Below are 20,646 nucleotides of genomic sequence, written 5' to 3'. Positions count from 1 at the left end.
ATCTCATTCCTAGACTAAATTTATGTCTTTCAACCCAATTGCATGTTTTCTTTCGACAAGTAAATGAGTGTGTCAAATAAATTCTTTTTTTTTTTACTACCGGGACCATGTATTTTTTTTATCTTTTACTCAACAAACCTATCCTTTGTGCATTTCCTAGCTCCGTAACTTATCATCCGAATATATCCACACCTTCGTTTCTAACTTAAAATGTAATACCATAAGGTTCACAGTTTCTTAAACTTCCCACATACAGGACAACACTACGAAAGGTTAAAAAAAATTTTCACTCTGTTTGGAAAAAGTGGGTGGAGCTAAAACAGGCAGGCAACTCCACACCTTCCCAAACAGGCTTTCATTCATTCCGCAGTCAAAATCACTCAAGTATTCTCTCCATTCAAAATTGACACTCACAAAAGTCTTTCTTCATTCAACAAAGCTTATGTCTGGATCCATATGTCACTTAAGATTAGTCACTATCAGCTTTTTTATGGCATTACGTAATTACGCAAGTTACAATTAATGATAGGAATTAATTAATGACCCGGGCAGCCCGCGTTTTACATACCCTTCCTTACCTTCCATGTTCGCCAGTCTCGGACGTTTCCCTTTGTTTCTGTAATACTCACGGCCACGACTACTCTGTGGAGACCCTTTGTCTTCCCAACAAAGCTAGCGTGTTTCCTTACCACCGGAGTTTCGGCTCTAGGTTGGAGTGATCAGTTCCCTTCCGCACCGACCTTATTTACTAAAGGGACAACTCAAACTGGTTAGTCAGCCTCTTCCCGCTATCTACTTACTCGTATCTTATACACTATCCCGTCATGCCCGTACACCTCTCTCTTCAGTCTCTAACATCAGATTCCAGATACTGTCTTAAGTGATCACGTCTGATCGGACAGCATCCTGTTCGTGACGCCATTTTGTTGTGGAAAAATATTTCCTAGACTGTATAATAGATAGAGAGGTTTATTAAATCGGAGACAAAGCTTTGGGAGAAGTGTTAGAGACCCCTGTCTCTGAACCAGCTTCTCAATTTGGTATCTCCAGTGAGGTTCTTTTATCTTACAAATTACGTCACTTTACATCACATGCTTTAGCACTAGTCCTTAAGTCTAATCATCGCATTACAGGTTTACAAAACTTTTCATACAATTACTATCCAAGGCTGAGCTCTTGATATAAACCATCCTCGCATTGTGACAGGGCATTATAAACAAGTGCAGGCTTTTTGGCACCGGTATAGACAAACGTACCCCCACTTATCTCTCCAGTCATTCATTATCTCACTTTCCTATCTCCATAACTCAAGGCCAGCATACCTTGAAGTCTAACTGTTTTTTTATATAAAGCATATTGCATCAGTATTGTCCCTTACAAAATTCATTAAAGGGGAAAATAAAAACAAATGTTTGGTCCCGTATACTAGTGAAGCATATGTCCAAAAATCCGCTCCAACATTAGTATAAATGCTCTGTCCTCAATAACCGATTCAAGTATAAAAACAGAAAATGCTGGAAATCTCAGCGGGTCAGGCAGCATCTGTGGAGAGAGACAGAGTTAACGTTTCGGGCCGTTGACCTTTCGTCAGAACAGGGTAACTTCCCCACAATTGACATTGGACTAATAGGTCTACAATTTCCTAGTTTATCGCTCCTACTTTAGGAAGGATGAGCTGACCATGGACCGGGTACAGAAAAGCTGCACCAAAATGATACTGGCAATAAGTGGCTTTATTTGTCGCGAGAGACTGAAGAGTTGTTTGTGCTGTATGTTCTATGTGAACAGGGGCTGTTCTCAGAGCCGGTTAAGGGATCTGATCGAGGTGCTCAAAGCTATGAGGGAAAATATTTCCACTGTTGAGAGTTAGTAACTAGAGAGTGGGAATGGGATTGTGGGTAGCTCTTTCAGAGGTGGGATGGGCCAAATGGGGAGCAGGACAAGGCAATGGGACTGGGTAACCCATTCAGAGGGTCAAGTGTGAGGCCCCAGGAACGATTGTGGTGCCATTGTTCAATGTTCTTGGTGTAACTATCCCACGCCTACCCCTCTGACTTTTTCTTCACTGCCACATTCTGCAAAATATGTCTTTTATTCCAAATTATCTGGCAGAAAATGGTGTTTTTAGAAGAGTTGCTGTACTTGCAATAATTTCCTCCTCAGGTCGATGGTAGTGGAGCAGAAGACCACGGAGGCAAAGAGGAAAGTACGAAACAACTTGCAGCTGTACTTGGATACGATGAGTCAGCATGTCGCCAGGGTCGAGGTAGGAATCTTTAACCTTCGGTTACACAGTAACAGAGGGACATGTTGAGGATCAGATGATGTTTGCAACATCTGAATTAATCACGAGAGTGAAGCCTCAAAGGTACTAAGTGATATTGTAAATAAATAATCCCTGGGAGCACCCGTGGCAGACCGACAGGAGGGTTAGGACTGAGCTCGGGGGCTGGGGGGCTCCAGGTCTTGAGGCTTGTGCACAGGTTGCATTCACAACCTATCTGGGACATGCACTATGGGATGCTCCGTCGGCCTTTGTACCGATATTGAGCCCCCCAACCAGTGGGCCTTAAAGGAACTGCTCGAGGTTGCTTAAAAAACAAGCCAAAGAAACTTTTAAATACTCCGGCTTCTGTCGGCCCATCTACAGCCTCCTCCCCCTCCCCCCACTATTCCCTCGCTCACTCTTTCCCTCGCTCACTCTTTCCCTCGCTCACTCTTTCCCTCGCTCACTCTTTCCCTCGCTCACTCTTTCCCTCGCTCACTCTTTCCCTCGCTCACTCTTTCCCTCGCTCACTCTTTCCCTCGCTCACTCTTTCCCTCGCTCACTCTTTCCCTCGCTCACTCTTTCCCTCGCTCACTCTTTCCCTCGCTCACTCTTTCCCTCGCTCACTCTTTCCCTCGCTCACTCATCTCCCCCCCCCACCCCCCGACCCGCACTGCTGGCCCATCTACAGCCTCGCCCCGCCCCCTGCGGTGGGTAGGTGGTGAACTCGGTTACTTTTCTTTGGCTCCAGTCCCTGGACCCTGGCGATGCACAGATTCTCACAGATGATTGAAGCTGTGGTTAGGTGTTGAGTTGCAATTTTCCCCATGGGGTTCGGGATTTGGAATTGACTAAAGTTCCCTTTTGATTTGTTTAGAACTATCTTGTGGATTATCAAAAATGTGCCGTCAGAGACTACGAAGAATTCTTGAAAGACGACTTTTTGACCGATCTGAAGTCCGTAACGGAATTATGCAAAGAGAAAAGCAGCTCCCTGTGAGCTGTGCCCGGCCAGTTAACATCGGACATGACGTGTCTTGTTTTTATGTGTACAGTTTATATTAAGGAGTAACTTTACACCATTGCAGAAGTGTGTTGTTTTCCAGCTGATCCGACCACTATTGTCTGAGACAGTGGGACGTTTGGCCTCAGTGTAACCTCTTCCAGGCAGGAAGCACATTTCTGCTGTTACAATATTGTTACGGTGAAAGTGTTTTTAAAGACAGTCTTTAAATATGCTACTGGAGGAACCTTGGAGCCGAGACTGGATTAGTTTTTTTGCTAGAAAATCTGATTCCGATTAGATTTGAGTGATGAAGGTGTTCGATCAGTCTAGAATTCTAGGATTGGAACAAGCGTGCAGCATATGTTGAGAATTATTCATATCTAATCACAATAAACATGTTAATAACCATCATGTTATTCTAAATTTGGTCTCTTGATTACAGATGATTTGTTTTGATTAGAAAGCTGCATTAATGGTGCAGCCCATGAGTAACTCGGCCCTACTGCCCAGGAATATCCAAGCTTCAGTCCCTGTTCATTCAGTTAACTGATCTCCGGGGCAACAGTAGTGCTACAATTGGCCCAGGTATTGGGGGAGGGAAGTAATCTACCTGATCGCTGTCCGGCAATCTCTGGTACTGTGTGTGGACTTCGGTGAGGATAGCATGTGACTGGGCTCAACTGTGATGCTCCTCATAGTCGAATAGCCTGTCATCTGCTGCCCCAAGTGGCAATTCCACACACATAGGTTAAGTGATTACTCTAGCAAAGGGAGAGGGGAGATAATTGGCAAGAAAAAGGTGTTGGGGTCAGAAGAATCAGTCTGGTGTTTGCCAGCAGCCAGCACAGTTTAGGATTCTTTTGACTTTGTTCCTCTATCCAGAGATGCCCTGAAGTCTCCCCACTGCAGCCTCCAGTAGTTTTCCAAATGTGTTCAGGGTTTTTAAAATTTGTTCGTGGGATGTGGGCGTCGCTGGCAAGGCCAGCATTTATTGTCCATCCCTAATTGTCCTTGTGAAGGTGTGAGCCACCACCTTGAACCACTGCAGTCCGTGTGGTGAAGGTGCTCCCACAGTGCCGTTGGGGAGGGAGTTCCAGGAATTTGACCCAGCGACGAAGAGGGAGCGGCAATATATTTTTTAAGTCAAGGTGGTGTGTGACTTTGAGGGGAACGTGGAGATGGTGGTGGTCCCATGCACCTGCTACCCATGTCCTTCTAGGTTGTAGAGGTCGTGGGTTTGGGAGGTGCTGCCGAAGAAGCCTTGGCGAGTTGCTGCAGTGCATCTTGTAGATGGTACACACTGCAGCCACGGTGCGCCAGTGGTGGAGGGAGTGAATGTTGAAGGTGGTGGATGGGGTGCCGATGAGGTGGGCTGCTTTGTCCTGGATGGTGTCGAGCTCCTTGTGTTGTTGCAGCTGTAAATTGCTACTTATCAGCCCAAGCCTGAATGTTGTCAAGGTCTTGCTGCATGTGGGCATGGACTGTTCCATTATCTTAGGAGTTGCAAATGGCACTGAACACTTGCAATCATCAGCGAACATCCCCACTTCTGACCTTATGATGGAGGGAAGGTCATTGATGAAGCAGCTGAAGATGGTTGGGCCGAGGACACTGCCCTGAGGAACTCCTGCAGCGATGTCCTGGGCCTGTGACCAATCATGGCCTGGATATCATTCATAAACCTGTCAGCTCCGTAGATCCATGTCACGGCAATCACCTCGAGCAGAACGACGATGATCAGGGGCAGCGTTGCGGAGTAATCGTCAAACATCGTCACAAAGTAGTTCCCAGAGCGCTGCGTAAAAAGCAACTCCTAAGATAATGGAACAGTCCATGCCCACATGCAGCAAGACCTTGACAACATTCAGGCTTGGGCTGATAAGTAGCAATTTACAGCTGCAACAACACAAGGAGCTCGACACCATCCAGGACAAAGCAGCCCACCTCATCGGCACCCCATCCACCACCTTCAACATTCACTCCCTCCACCACCGGCGCACCGTGGCTGCAGTGTACCATCTACAAGATGCACTGCAGCAACTCGCCATGGCTTCTTCGGCAGCACCTCCCAATAACAAAGCCCAGCATACAGCAGACCACTGTGAAAATGGACTTGGTGTCTGAATTGGGCTTTGGCCATGGTGATCATCCTGATCATCAACTTTCAACCCCATCTCCGTCGCATAAATATGACCGCCTATTTCCACCTCTGTAACATCACCTGTCTCCGTCCTTGCCTCAGCTCATCCGCTGCTGAAACCCTCATCCATGCCTTTGTTACCTCAAACTTGACTTCCAACGCACTCCTGGCTGGCTTCCCACATTCTACCCTACGTAAACTAGAGGTGATCCAAAACTCAGCTGCCCATGCCCTAACTCGCACCAAGTCCCACTCATCCATCAGCTCTGTGCTCGCTGACCTACATTGGCTTCTGGTTAAGCGATGCCTCGATTTTCAAAAGTCTCATCCTTATTTTCAAATCCCTCCATATAGGTCCCTCCCTATCTCTAATCTCCCCCAGCCGCACAACCCCCCAAGATGTCTGCACTCCTAATGTAAGAATTAGGAGCAGGAGTTGGCCATTTGGCCCCTCTAGTCTGCTCCGCCATTCAATAAGATCATTGCTAAACTTCTACCTCAACCGAGGTCCCCGCTGCTCTCTCAGGTGATGTAAAAGATCCCATGGTGCTATTTCAAAGAGCAGGGGAGTTATCCCCGGTGTCCTGGCCAATATTTATCCCTCAATCAACATCACTAAAACAGATTATCTGGTCATTATCACATTGCTGTCTGTGGGAGCTTGCTGAGCGCAAATTGGCTGCCGTGTTTCCCACATTACAATAGTGACTACACTTCAAAAGTACTTCATTGGCTGTAAAGATGTCCGATGGTCATGAAAGGTGCTATGTAAATGCAAGCCTTTTTTCTTCAACTCCACTTGCCTGCACTATCCCCACATCCCTTGATTCCCTTTAATCCAAAATAAGAACATAAGTTGATTATTACTCCCCAAAATCAAAGCATCGTCTATCAAGTGCCATAGATTTAGCCATTAAACTCATCCCATTTCTGGGGAATACAGTTGTGGGTGACAAAATTTGTTCACTTATGATTGTTCTTAATTATTTTGAAGCCACCTACTTCTGAGACCTGCTTCAAAGTTCAAAACCAAATTGTGGATTTCCTGTGGGTTTGCTGACGGGAGACCCTGAAGTAAGGTTTGAAGTGTTTGTTGTGTCTTTGCTATCGAGCCCACCCCACCCCCATAATTCCCATTCCCTTTATGAAATAGCACTCCTGCTATGGAACCGATTCAAAGATCAGCAACTCTCCCCTTGAGTGGTTCTTGGAGTCTCAGCTGAGGAAGAAGAGGCCAAGATTGGCTTTTTAAAAACTTGTCCAAACCTGGGTGGGGAAGAGAGAGTTGAACAACGTCTTAGAGCCATCGGAGGATTCTGGAATATCCTTGTGGAAATTGGATCTATCCTTTTGTATGCTCCTTTCTCTCTCTCGCTCTCAGGCCAGGGGAGGTAGACAAGAGCAACCAAGGATAAGGGGTGACACCATGGGTACTCTGCCCAATGGTCTGTGGCAGGGATTCCGTAATTCTCTAACTCACTGTTCTTCCTAAAACTGCCACCTTGTAGGAAAACTGCTCAGCTAACTTTTTCCTCCTTTACTTCATCATTAACTAACAGCCTCAGTTTGTCCTTCTCCCTCTCTGGGATACAGTATCCCGCCGTATCTCACTGAAAATCTTCTGGAAATGAGGGTGGCAAGTGCTCTGAGAGATACAAAGGAACACGGCCAGCCTGGGCAATACTATTACCAGATTATCTGAGATTTTCAGATTGTTGTTAGGTTAGGGTATGATGAGACATTGAGAAAAAGTAGGTAAATGGATGGAGTTGAGGTACAGATCAACCATGCACTAATCCAATAGCTGTGGAGGCTCAAGGGGCTGAATGACCTGCTTCTGTTCCAAAGAACATTCATTTCTGCAGACCCTTTCACGGGTTGTTCAAAGTGCCTCATAGCCAATGAAAGATGTTTGAAGTGGAGTAACTGTTGTAACGTAGGAAATACTGTATGGAATCACCATTCTAAAACCTGTGCATCATCATCATAAGCAGTCCCTCCTATCGAGGATGACTTGCTTCCACGCCAAAAAAGGATGAGTTCACAGGTGTTTCAATGAAGGACCTAATATTCCAGATCCCGAACTATATCCTGAAGGGTGGAAGATGCCTGTGCGTGGATTTTTTTAACGTGGGATGGCCGTTGCACACCAGCCACCACACGGGCTTGGTCCAGTGGCAAGGGTTAACCAAGACAACTGGAGATCTGCTCTGCTGCACGGACCTAGTGTGCGCACATATCGCAATGTGGGCTGGCCCGTGCTGCTCCTGGCACCGAACTCTCGCCTCTCCTGGGCCCCGATCACATCCCTCCACAGTCTCCCGCTGTACCTGCCCACGTTCCAATCACCGACCTGGACCTTGCAGACGTCACTCTTCGCTGCCGTCGCCCTCCTGCACCAGCTCGCGCTGCTCCCAGGCCACCGCCACCTACCTTGGTACACGTAACCACAAGCACACTTTCATACATGCATGCCATACGCACGCACACACACACGTGCATACTCACACTCACCAATAATCGGTCAAAACAAGCAATATTCAGACCCAACAACGGAAGGATACATTGCTATTGGCCACAGCCACCCATTAAATAATTGATGTTTTCCAATCTTCTGAGTAAATGAAGCCCCTGCCCCTCCCTCCTGCCTTTCTTTCTGTGGGCAAGTTCTACAATTCCTCCATACCCCTCCCCCCAACCACACCGCTAACCATCACCCCAACCCCCCCCCACCCTGGGAACTGATAGTTAATGTTATTTCTCTGGTAACCTGTGACATCACTCGCATGTTCCAGGATCTTTTTGCATAGTTGGGTGACTTTAAAAATATGAATTAATTCCAGTTTGGGTTCACAGCACCATTCGAAGTTTAGTTGGACAGATGAAACCGTTATGCGGGCGACTACCATTAAAACCAGCTGCCATCACTCTCTGCCGAGTAGGTTGTTCAAAAACTTTTGCAACATACTTTTAAAACATGTTAAAGGCCCCGAGGGACGCGTCTAAAATGGACAAAGAAACTCCACAGGAGCTGATAAACCCTCGCACACAATTCATCATCTTTGCTCTGTGCCATGTTGCCCATTTCAAAGGCATCATCCTCCTCCTCCACCAGCACCCTCCTCTCCACACCTTCCTTGACCGTCTCTACCCTCAGGTAGCTGTTGCATCCGGGCGCCACCTCGCTCTCATTTATGGGGAGCAAAGCCTTGCCTCCTCCATCGCCCCAAACGTAGACACACTCGGAGTAGGCTGTGTGTTTGTCCCGTCTGTCCTGGACCATGTGCTGGATGTACATCAGGGGGATGGGCAGAGAGGCAATGATGATCACCATGGCCAAGGCCCAATCCAGACACCAAGTCCATTTTCACAGTGGTCTGCTGTATGCTGGGCTTCGTTATTGGGAAGCTTTTTACACACCGCTCTGGGAACTACTTTGTGACGATGTTTGATGATTACTCCGTAACGCTGCCCCTGATTGTCGTTCTGCTCAAGGTGATTGCCATGGCGTGGATCTACGGAGCTGACAGGTTTATGAATGATATCCAGACCATGATTGGTTGTCGGCCTGTCGTTCTCTACAAGTACATGTGGAAGTTTGTCTGTCCCATCATGATGATGCCAACTTATCGGGCATGGAACCAAGAGAAGGCGGAGGAGGTGCAGCTGGAAGAACCAACTCCTGGCTCACTGTCAGTATCAATTCAATAGATTGTCACCAGTAGATTGGGATCTCTGTGCTGTGTTTGAAATAGTGGGTAATGCTTCGTCCTTTGAGCTGCAGATTAAAGTTTGCATTTCTGAATGCAGCAACCGAGCCCTGAAAGACATAGCTGCCAGACTGGGCCTGTGGCAGGCCGTGAAAGAACCAATACAAGAGAAAAACCTACTTGACCTTGTCCTCTACCAGCTCCAGATGCATCTGTCCATGACAGCATTGGTCGCAGTGACCACTGCACAGACATTGTGGAGATGAAGTTCTGTCTTCACACTGAGGACACACTCTGCTTCCACCATGATTCAGAACACATCTAGCAGCTGAAAACTGGGCATTCATGAGGCACTGGGTCATCAGCAGCAGAATTGTATTCCACCACAATCTGTAAGCTCATGGCCCAGCATATCCCTCACTCCACCATTACCATCAAGCCAGGGGACCAACCCTGGTTCAATGAGGAGTGCAGAAGAGGATGCCAGGAGCAGCACCAGATGTACCTAAAACTGCGGTGTCAACCTGGGGAAGCAGCAACACAAGACTACATGCATGCCAAACAGCAGAAGTAGCATGCTGTAGACAGGGCTAAGCGATCCCACAACCAACGGATCAGGTCAAAGCTCTGCAGTCGTGCCACATCCAGTCGTGAATGGTAGTAGACCATTAAACAACTAACGGGAGGAGGAGACTCCATGAATAACCCCATCCTCAATGATGATAGAACCCAGCATGTGAGTGTAAAAGACAAGGCTGAAGCATTTGCAACCATCTTTAGCCAGAAGTGCTGAGTGGATGATCCATATCGGCCTCCTCCTGATGTCCCCACCATCAAAGAGCCAGTCTTCAGCCAATTTGATTCACTCCATGTGATATCAAGAAATGGCTGAGCACACTGGATACAGCAAAGGCTTTGGGCCCCGACAATATCCCGGCTGTCGTGCTGTAGACTTGTGCTCCAGAACTAGCCGCACCTCTAACCAAGCTATTCCAGTACAGCTACAACACTAGCAGCTACCCGACAATGTAAACTTCTTAAGAATGTCCGGACCACAAAAAGCAGGACAAATCCAATCCAGCCAATTACCGCCCCATTAGTCCACTCTCGAATGGAAGCTATCAAGTGGCACTTACTCACCAATAATCTGTTCATTGATGCCCAGTTTGGGTTCCGCCAGGACCACTCCGCTCCAGTCCTCATTACAGCCTTGATCCAAACATGGACAGAAGAGCTGAATTCTGGAGGTGAGGTAAGTGACTGCCCTTGACAAAGGCAGCATTTGACCAAGTGTGGCATCAAGGAGCCCTAGTAAAACTGAAGTCAATGGGAATCAGGGGGAAAACTCTCCCATGGCAGGAGTCATACCTAGCACAAAGGAAGATGGTTGTAGTGGTTGGAGGTCAATCATCACAGCCCCAGGACATCGCTGCAAGAGTTCCTCAGGGCAGTGTCCTGGGCCCAACCACCTTCAGCTGTTTTATCAATGACCTTCCCTGGGCATGTTCGCTGATGACTGCAGTGTTCAGTGCCATTTGCAACTCCTCAGATGATGAAGTAGTCCATGCACACATGCAGCAAGATTTGGACGACATTCTGACTTGGGCTGATAAGTGGCAAGTAACATTCACGCCACAAAAGTGCCAGGCACTGACCATCTCCCACAACTCTAACCACCACCCCTTGACATTCAACTGTATTACCATCGCCGAATCCCCCACCATCAACATCCTGGCGGTCACCAATGACTAGAAACTTAACTGGACCAGCCACATCAATATTGTGGCAACAAGAGCAGGTCAGAGGCTGGATATTTTGTGGCAAGTGTCTCACCTCTTGACTCCCCAAAGCCTTTCCACCATCTACAAGACACAAGTCAGGAGTGGGATGGAATACTCTCTACTTGCCTGGATAATGCAGCTCCAAAAACACTCAAGAAGCTCAATGCCATCCAGGACAAAACAGCCCGCTTGATTGGCACCCCATTCACCACCTTCAACATTCACTCCCTCCACCACTGGCATACTATGGCTGCAAGATGCACTGCAGAAACTCGCCAAGGCTTCTTCGGCAGCAGCTCCCACGACCTCTACCACCAGAAGGACGAGGGCAGCAGGCGCATGGGAACACCATCACCTCCAAGTTCCCCTCAGTCACACACCACCCTGACTTGTAAATATATCGGCCGTTCCTTCATCGTCGCTGGGTCAAAATCCTGGAACTCCCTCCCTAACAGTACTGTGGGAGCACCTTCACCACATGGACTGCAGCGGTTCAAGGCAGCGGCTCACCATCACCTTCTCAAGGGCAATTAGGGATGGGCAATAAATGCCGGCCTTGCCAGCGACACCCACATCCTGTGAATGAATAAATAACTCACCCTCACTCTAGTCCTCACATTTACGATTAACATCCTTGTGGTTAAAAATCCTTTGTGGCTAAAAATCCTTTGTGGCATCACCACTTCCCATTTCTAAACCCTCCAGCCTTACAACCCCCAAACCTTTATGTTCTGCTGACTGTGGTTTCATGTGCAACCACCCCTCCCTTTGCTCTACTACTGGCAGCCGAGCCTTCAGCTACCTTGGCTCCATGCGCTGGATTTCCCACCTTCAACCCATCCACTTCCCCATCTTGCTCTTCTACTTGAAGACCCTCCTTAATATCCAGCTCTTTGATTAAGATTTTATGTTTCCCTTAGGTCTGTATGAAGCAGTGAATTGTCTTTCTACACTAAATCCGCTGTATGCAAGTTGTTCCTATTTTGTCACTGTACCTGAGGCTGATCCCTCCTTTTTGCAAACCAGATTTCCTTCTACTTCTGCCTCTAATTCATACATTCCCATCGCAGTCTCAATGCGAGGAACATCCGTAATAAGGTAGATGAATTAACTGCGCCGATAGCTGTTAACAAATATGACATAATTGGGATTACGGAGACATGGCTCCAGGGTGACCAAGGCTGGGAACTCAATATCCAGGGGTATTCAATATTCAGGAAGGATAGACAGAAAGGAAAAGGTGGTGGGGTAGCGTTACTGGTTAAAGAGATTAACGCAATAGTAAGGGAGGACATTAGCGTGGATGATGTGGAATCTATATGGGTAGAGCTGCGAAACACCAAGGGGCAGGAAACGTTAGTGGGAGTTGTGTACAGACCACCAAACAGTAGTAGCGAGGTTGGGGATGGCATCAAACAGGAAATTAGGGATGTGTGCAATAAAGGTACAGCAGTTATCATGGATGACTTTAATCTACATATAGATTGGGCTAACCAAACTGGTAGCAATACTGTGGAGGAGGATTTCCTGGAGTATATAAGGGATGGTTTTCTAGACCAATATATCGAGGGACCAACTAGAGAGCCAGGCCATCCTAGACTGGGTCTTGTATAATGAGAGGATTAATTAGCAATCTTGTCATGCGAGGCCCCTTGGGGAAGAGTGACCATAATATGGTAGAAATCTTCATTTAGAGAGTGACACAGTTAATTCAGAGACTAGGGTCCTGAATTTAAAGAAAGGTAACTTCGATGGTATGAGACGTGAATTGGCTAGGATAGACTGGCGAATTATACTTAAAGGGTTGACGGTGGATAGGCAATAGCAGACATTTAACAATCACATGGATGAACTACAACAATTGTACATCCCTGTCTGGCATAAAAATAAAAAGGGGAAGGTAGCACAACCGTGGCTAACAAGGATAGTGTTAAATCCAAGGAAGAGGCATATAAATTGTCTAGAAAAAGCAGCAAACCTGAGGACTGAGAGAAATTTAAAATTCAGCAGAGGAGGACCAAGGGTTTAATTAGGAGGGGGAAAATAGTGTATGAGAGTAAGCTTGCAGGGAACATAAAAACTGACTGCAAAAGCTTCTATAGATGCGTGAAGAGAAAAAGATTAGTGAAGACTAATGTAGGTCCCTTGCAGTCAGAATCAGGTGAATTCATAATGGGGAACAAGAAAATGGCAGACCAACTGAACAAATACTTTGGTTCTGTCTTTACTAAGGAAGACATGAATAACCTCCCGAAAATACTAAGGGACCGAGGGTCTAGCGAGAATGAGGAACTGAGGGAAATCCTTATTAGTCAGGAAATAGTGTTAGGGAAATTGATGGGATTTAAGGCTGATAAATCCCCAGGGCCTGATAGTCTGCATCCCAGAGTACTTAAGGAAGTGGCCCTAGAAATAGATGCATTGGTGGTCATTTTCCAACATTCCATGGACTCTGGATCAGTTCCTATGGATTGGAGGATAGCTAATGGAACCCCACTTTTTAAAAGAGGGAGAAAACGGAATTATCGACCGGTTAGCCTGACATCGGTGGTGGGGAAAATGCTGGAATCAATTATTAAAGATGTAATAGCAGTGCATCTAGAAAGCAGTGACAGGATCGGTCCAAGTCAGCATGGATTTATGAAAGGGAAATCATGCTTGACAAATCTTCTGGAATTTTTTGAGGGTGTAACTAGTAAAGTGGATAAGGGAGAACCAGTGGATGTGGTTTATTTGGACTTTCAAAAGGCTTTTGACAAGGTCCCACACAAGAGATTGGTGTGCAAAATTAAGGCACATGGTATTGGGGGTAATGTATTGACGTGGATAGAGAACCGGTTGGCAGACAGGAAGCAAAGATTGGGAATAAACAGGTCCTTTTCAGAATGGCAGGCAGTGACTAGTGGGGTACCGCAAGGTTCAGTGCTAGGACCCCAGCTATTTACAATATATATTAATGATTTAGATGAAGGAATTGAATGTAATATCTCCAAGTTTGCAGATGACACTAAGCTGGGCGGCAGTGTGAGCTGTGAGGAGGATGCTAAGAGGCTGCAGGGTGACTTGGACAGGTTAGGTGAGTGGGCAAATGCATGGCAGATGCAGTATAATGTGGATAAGTGTGAGGTTATCCACTTTGGTGGCAAAAAAGGAAGGCAGATTATCTGAATGGTGACAGATTAGTAAAAGGGGAGGTGCAACGTGACCTGGGTGTCATGGTACATCAGTCATTGAAAGTAGGCATGCAGGTACAGCAAGCAGTAAAGAAAGCAAATGGCATGTTGGCCTTCATAGCAAGAGGATTTGAGTATAGGAGCAGGGAGTTGTATAAGGCTTTGGTGAGACCACACCTTGAATATTGTGTACAGTTTTGGTCTCCTAATGTGAGGAAGGACATTCTTGAGGGAGTGCAGCGAAGGTTCACCAGACTGATTCCTGGGATGGCAGGACTGACATAAGAAGAAAGATTGGATCGACTAGGCTTATATTCACTGGAATTTAGAAGAATGAGAGGGGATCTTATAGCAGCATATAAAATTCTGACGGGATTGGACAGGTTAAATGCAGGAAGAATGTTCCCAATGTTGGGGAAGTCCAGAACCAGGGGTCACAGTCTAAGGATAAGGGGTAAGCCAACTAGGACCGAGATGAGGAGAAACTTCTTCACCCAGAGAATTGTGAACCTGTGGAATTCTCCACCACAGAAAGTTGTTGAGTCCAGTTCGTTGGACATATTCAAAAGGGAGTTAGATGTGGCCCTTACGGCTAAAGGGATCAGAGGGTATGGAGAGAAGGCAGGAGTGGGGTGCTGAAGTTGCATGATCAGCCATGATCATATTGAATGCTGGTGCAGGCTCGAAGGGCCTGCTCCTGCACCTATTTTCTGTTTCTATCACAAACTTGGTTGTTAGTAACCTTCCTCTCTTTCAAGTTTAATGGCCATTCCGGTGAGTGAATCATTGTGCCCAATGATCCAGAAACAGCACCCTTTTCTATACTGTAACCTAGGATTCCATAATCAAGGGCCAACAAACATCTCACTTGCAGTAATCTGCCGAACCTCATGCAGTTTTGCAGTGCTGCCTAATTCTCTCTGACCAGTGGATATCACCATGCAGACCAGGAGTTTACAGACTAAAGCAACTAATTACTTTATTTATCAATATGAAGCACAATAATCTGAAGTTATTAAACATACATATATATTTAATTATGGGAATAAATATACAATGAGAATGTTTGCAATGATAAGAACGCCTTCTGATTTAGTTGAAGATTCTGTGGCAATGAACAGTTCTCGTCCTTCCTGGCAAATTCAGGCCGCCTTGTTATCCTGCTCAAATCATCATCATCTTCCTCGAGTACAAACCATTGATGAGGACTTGACAATCTGTTCAGACACAAGCTGCAAAGAAATCCCTTGCACCGTCAAATCCCCATTGCTTTTAAACCCTTAACTGTCAACCACCGGAAACTCAGTGTTTCAGTTCTTCTCCGACAAAACCTCATGCATACTTTCCACCAAATAAGAGGCAGGTCCCACAAAGTAAACTGGTGAACTTACAGGCTATATATGATGTGGTATCAGCAATTTGCACATTCGCGAACATACAGATCTGGTGTGCAGTTTACTGGTTCTGGGTATCCAAATGCTCGCTCTTTTTCATCAAAAATTCTAATTAAATCAATGAACCAATATAATCACTAAAACAAGGAAACAAACTGAATATTAAAAATACAAACATTTTACTCTACCACAGTGATCTAGGAATCGAGGTAAGGCTTCAACATGTTGACATGGTAACTCCGAAGTTTATTTACCGATACTCCAACCGCGTAATGCATATATTTTCCTATCTCCACCACAGTATATGGGCCTTCCCAGTGAAGCTGTGCTTTTTGTCGTTTCACGGGCAGTAGGATCATCACTCTCTGGCCTACTTCATACACCCGGGTCCCAGAGTTATGGCAGTACCAGAGATTCCGGCTACTTTGCGTGTGGTCATCCTGAATATGCTCGGTCAAAGCGGTCAAGTCATCGCGCGCACTCAGCAGGCGCTCCACCAAGTTTCTATCCTCGCCAACGCATTTCCCTGACCACGTCTCCTTGATCAGAAACAAGGTCCCATGCACCCGGCGCCCACAGAGGAGCTCAAAGGGCGAGAACCCCGTCAAGCTCTGTGGTACCTCCCTACAGGCAAACAGCAAGTACTGCATCTTTTCATCCCAGTCACACGGGTGCTGCTCAGCATAGGTGCGCAGCACTTGTTTCAGTGTCCCATTGAACTTCTCCACCAGCTCATTCATCTGGGGATAGTATGAGGCTCGGAGTTGCTTGTCCTGGCACTGCTCCCTCAGTTGCTTAACTAACTGGGACATGAAATTTTCACCCTGATTGGACAGTATCTCGTCTGGAAAGCCGAGCCGTGTAAACATTAACAGCAGGGCTATGGCGACTATATCTGCTTCCACTGATGCGAGTGCTGTTGCGTCTGGATACCTGGATGCACAATCCACCATCATCAAGATGTACCTTTTCCCGGAGTTAGTTGTAAAGGGTAGTGGTCCCACTACATCGATGCTTACCCTTTTAAATGGTATGTTAATAGTGGGTAGGGAATGTAACCCCAGACTGGTTACATCTCCCAGTCTATTCAAATTCTGACATTTTTCACACGCCTTACAATACTGTGCCACATCTATGAAAACAGACGGCCAATAAAAATATTGGAGCACACGACGTATTGTACGCTTAACGCCTTGATGTGCAGTGGATGGAATGTTGTGGGCAATCTTTACTATTTCATCACGATATAGTTCTGGGACTACTATATCCTCAAACACTTCTGCCTCCTTGAAAAAGCCTTCCCTTGGACTCCACGTTCGAATCAATATCCCTTCCTTATACAGGAAGGTACTCGCCATCTCAGTTTCTTTCTTGTTGTTGGGATGCATGGCCTGATATCGCACAGCCTCCAGTGAAAGATCAGTTCTCTGAGCCTCTGCCAGTTCCATTCTGTATAAACCTCTCAGGCCCCGGTGGATACCTGTAACCTGATCCCTTCCTATCATTCCCTGCCAAGAACGATCAGGAAATCCTTGCACCTTCCAGCCAGGGTCACTGCTCCAATCTCGGCTGTATCTGCTCAAAATAAAAGAAACAAAATCAATAGTGAGGGTGGGGAACATTTAACTTGAAACCCTTCAACTCATACTGCCATTCATCACTACCTGAAATATACCATCTGAAACACTGGTCGTTTATTAGCTCTATTCAAACACACACATATTTATCATCTAAAAGGTGCAATTATTGCAAGCTTCACATCTACTTCGTTACACTGCTGTTTACTTATTCATTTAATGACGTCTTTTCAAGTCCTCTAAGCTGCAACCCCAAACAGGATGGCATTATTAAAATACCTACACCCAAGGCCTCCCCGTTCCACTTCCAATTAAGGTGGGGCTATGGTGGACAGCACCATCCATCTTACACTCTCTACATCAGTATTGCTTGCACCCGCCCCAATGCCATTTCTTGCTGCTGCCGTCCTGAACCAGCCTCGAGACCCCAGTCTTGTACCAATAAAAGCTGTATTCCCTGCCACTACCGGCTAAACTCTGTGGAGAATAGCCATCTCACTTGGGGACAGAACTGGGGTGACACAATCTAAGCTAAGTATAACTAATAGAACAGAACCACATAACATGGAGATAGAATTAGGAGGAATCAGAGGTAAGAATAATAAAGTTTAAGCATGAGGCACAGGCAGCACAGCAATGCAGATAGTTTCAGGAAGTGTGAACACTTACAGGAAATGAATGCTATACACACAAGATTTTTTATATATACATAGACGTATCTATCTATGTTGTACATATATACACATAAAAAACACACACCTATCTCTTTCTTGTAGAATATATATAATCGTGCACATGACAAATTTCCTGTCCGCAAACATTACATCCTGTAAGTTACGTCAACATTTATAATAAAAATCTCCTATATATAGACATTTTATACAAGGGAAATCATATATAAATCTTTCACGATCACAGTTTCTTGAAGAATCAAATTATTCAAAATGCTTTAATAAACATTTTTATCCACCATTTTTTTCGGAGTAATTGAAAATTCTAAATAAGATTACAAAGAAAATATTTTAACATATTATTTCACAGCTTCTCCCAAAAACATTGACTTGGTCTTAATATTTTTTGCCTAGAGCAGTAAGTTCGCTGGAGGCAGGTCCTGCAGTCTGAGGTGTGCACAATTTTCCAGGTTGAATCTGCAGCATTTAAACTAGTTAGATAACAGACTGCTTCTTTCTCTTCTCTACAAAATCCATTTGGGTCTTTTCCAAATTATTTCAAGAAAAGCTAGAGGACAAATTTAAACATCTTTGTTCAGGTAAAATATATATTGAATGTCCTTTTTTTTTTAAAACAGCATGTGTTTGAAAGAGAATTAAACAACCAATTAAACACCTGTTTTATCTTTATATTCCATAAATTTAAAAAAGTGCATTAAGGCAAGAGGCATACACACAACACTGTCTTTCTTCCACCTAATTTAAGTTATTTTTTTTTAAAGAAATAAATTGAATTTAGAAGCCTTTAATAATCATGTATTTTGTTGAGTGTTAGAAAATGTAAATATTCTAACGAGAGAGAGAGAAAAGGAAAGGTGAGAGAGAGAGAAAAAATAGCTAAAGAAATAGTCACAGAGAAAGAGAGGCAGTCAGAGATGGGGTATGGGAAACAGACACACACTTACAAAGAGAGAGGGGGCTGGCTCAGAGATATACTTCCTGAAGCCAAATCACAAAACACCAAATTTAATGTTTACAAAATCCCTGAAGAAAATTACAAAGCAGTGGAACATGCACTCCAGTACATGTTCCATGCTGCCAGGCCCATGCTCCCCACCTCCCTAAGTGCTGATATAGACACCAGAAATACACCAGTGACCAAACATCATATTCCATCACCCCAGTGCACTACCAAATTCCACATTCCTGCTCCACAATAATGTCAGATAAATATAAAATTGCATATTAAAAAAGGGCTTAATCACTTTAACATAAAGACTGAATTATGTCTGCACATGCTGGTTCAATTATCAGCTGCTCTCTAACCAAGCTGCGTCTGAAGGTGTGTGGAACACTAGGTGGCCGCTCAAAGTTTAACAGAAGAATGGACAGTTGTGGGATCCAATTCCCAAAGTACCAGTAGAATAAATCCTAGAGTATAATTTAACAAAAATGGAACTTGAGTCACTAAGTCAACAGTCCTGCTGTTGTCCACTACATAGCCTATTGTTCTTAAACAATGTACTGTCAACAATAATGGCAGATCTGAATAAATCTAATCCCTTTTTATTAAATGGTATTCTGTGATTTTTTTTCCAGGTACTGTAGGGATATCTTCTAAATATTTTGTGAAAATCATTAACGAGTGATCTTTAATTTATATGTAATTTTTAGAGCTAAGAATACACACAAGATGTACTGTTTGGAGGTGGATATGAGATATTTATTATTTTCTGCAGAGAGGAGAGGGGATTAACTGAACTTGGGAGCAGCCTTGCACTTTGGTACAATCGGGGATATTGGGATTTGGCAGTAGTGGGGTGGGATCCTACAGTGGGGCTCTTGGCTCCTTTACTTTAGCATCCCTATGGAAGGGAACCTGTGTTTGGCAAAATTCTCATCCTTTTCAAATCCCTCCATACTCTCTCCTTCATGACTTGCAAAGTAGAGACACACAATGATGTCTTTACCCAATATCGGGTATTTTCAGAGTCTGTTCATAATCCATCTTACGGAGCAGCTCCCGTTCTTTATCCATCTCCTGTGTAGAAAGAGCACACCAGGTTGTTATAAACAAACATATATTTGTCATAAAAATTCATCTAATTTCCAAGCTAGGAGCAAGGCTCAGTTGTAGGTGAGATTTGAATGTCACTCTTCACTATCAGTCAAATCACTGCTGCTCTTTTTGTACTTCACTGAAGAATAACATTGTGACCAACTCCAGTATTTCACCCAAGTCTATAATATTCTTTGTGTATAATGGTGAGTCAGAGAGCTATTCCACAATGAGGGCCGTCAAAACTAAGCCTAAACTTGTTCTTGCCAGAATGTGCAGACAAGCACACCCCAGCTGCAGTCGCTGGAGCTCTTCTATATCCTAGGGGCTGAGGCCATCCCTGGTTTTCACTTCACCACCCATGAAGTCTGTTAACTCAACACAGACCAGAAATCAAACCTGCGGATCTTCCTTGTATAGATGGCTCAAATCCACACTGCTCATTTGATATGTCAACTGTGACATCAAAGGAGTTCCTTTCAACAGCCCACCTCATTCTCCCTCCCCCCCCCCCCCAAACACTCAAATCAACCTTTTCAATAATACTGAAATATCTAGATTGGTTATTACTATAAAATATATAAAGATAACTAAATAAAAACAAGCAGTTATAAGATTTCTGTTCTCTTGCCGCCCTTTCATTTATCATCGATTTTGTCTCTATTTGTCACTGGCTCTCCTCTGCCTCAACCAACCTGACATCAATAGTAAGGAAACTGCTAAAATCTATTATTAACAGGGAACTTCGAAAATCACTATGATTAGGCAGAGTCAACACGTTTTTATGAAAGGGAAATCGTGGTTGACAAATCTTCGAACGAGCCGGTGCAGATTCGATGGGCCGAATGGCCTCTCTTTGTACTGTACTA

The 20,646-nt window shown here is 45.0% G+C and overlaps 2 protein-coding genes across 5 annotated transcripts in view; one reads left to right on the top strand and one right to left on the bottom strand.

The window, feature by feature from the left end:
- The window catches only part of ndc80 (NDC80 kinetochore complex component), a 196,780-nt gene extending 193,097 nt beyond the window's left edge, over positions 1 to 3,683 (top strand). For all 4 annotated transcript variants that reach the window (XM_070860038.1, XM_070860040.1, XM_070860037.1 and 1 more), the window contains 2 exons: positions 2,164 to 2,266; positions 3,144 to 3,683. In XM_070860038.1, coding sequence (XP_070716139.1) covers positions 2,164 to 2,266; positions 3,144 to 3,266 — 226 coding nt within the window. In that variant the 3' untranslated portion in view covers positions 3,267 to 3,683. The remainder of the gene's footprint in view (positions 1 to 2,163; positions 2,267 to 3,143) is intronic.
- An 11,405-nt stretch (positions 3,684 to 15,088) lies between these two features.
- Positions 15,089 to 20,646, bottom strand: part of LOC139228732 (uncharacterized) — a 115,944-nt gene continuing 110,386 nt past the window's right edge. The window contains exons 16-17 of the mRNA XM_070860035.1: positions 19,689 to 19,759; positions 15,089 to 17,045 (exon numbers count right to left, since the gene is read on the bottom strand). Coding sequence (XP_070716136.1) covers positions 15,668 to 17,045; positions 19,689 to 19,759 — 1,449 coding nt within the window. The 3' untranslated portion in view covers positions 15,089 to 15,667. The remainder of the gene's footprint in view (positions 17,046 to 19,688; positions 19,760 to 20,646) is intronic.

The sequence above is a fragment of the Pristiophorus japonicus genome, chromosome 18 (genome assembly GCF_044704955.1).
Source record: "Pristiophorus japonicus isolate sPriJap1 chromosome 18, sPriJap1.hap1, whole genome shotgun sequence".
Taxonomy (NCBI): domain Eukaryota; kingdom Metazoa; phylum Chordata; class Chondrichthyes; family Pristiophoridae; genus Pristiophorus; species Pristiophorus japonicus.
Note: the sequence above shows the minus strand (reverse complement) of the source record. Positions and strands in the feature narration are given on the sequence as shown.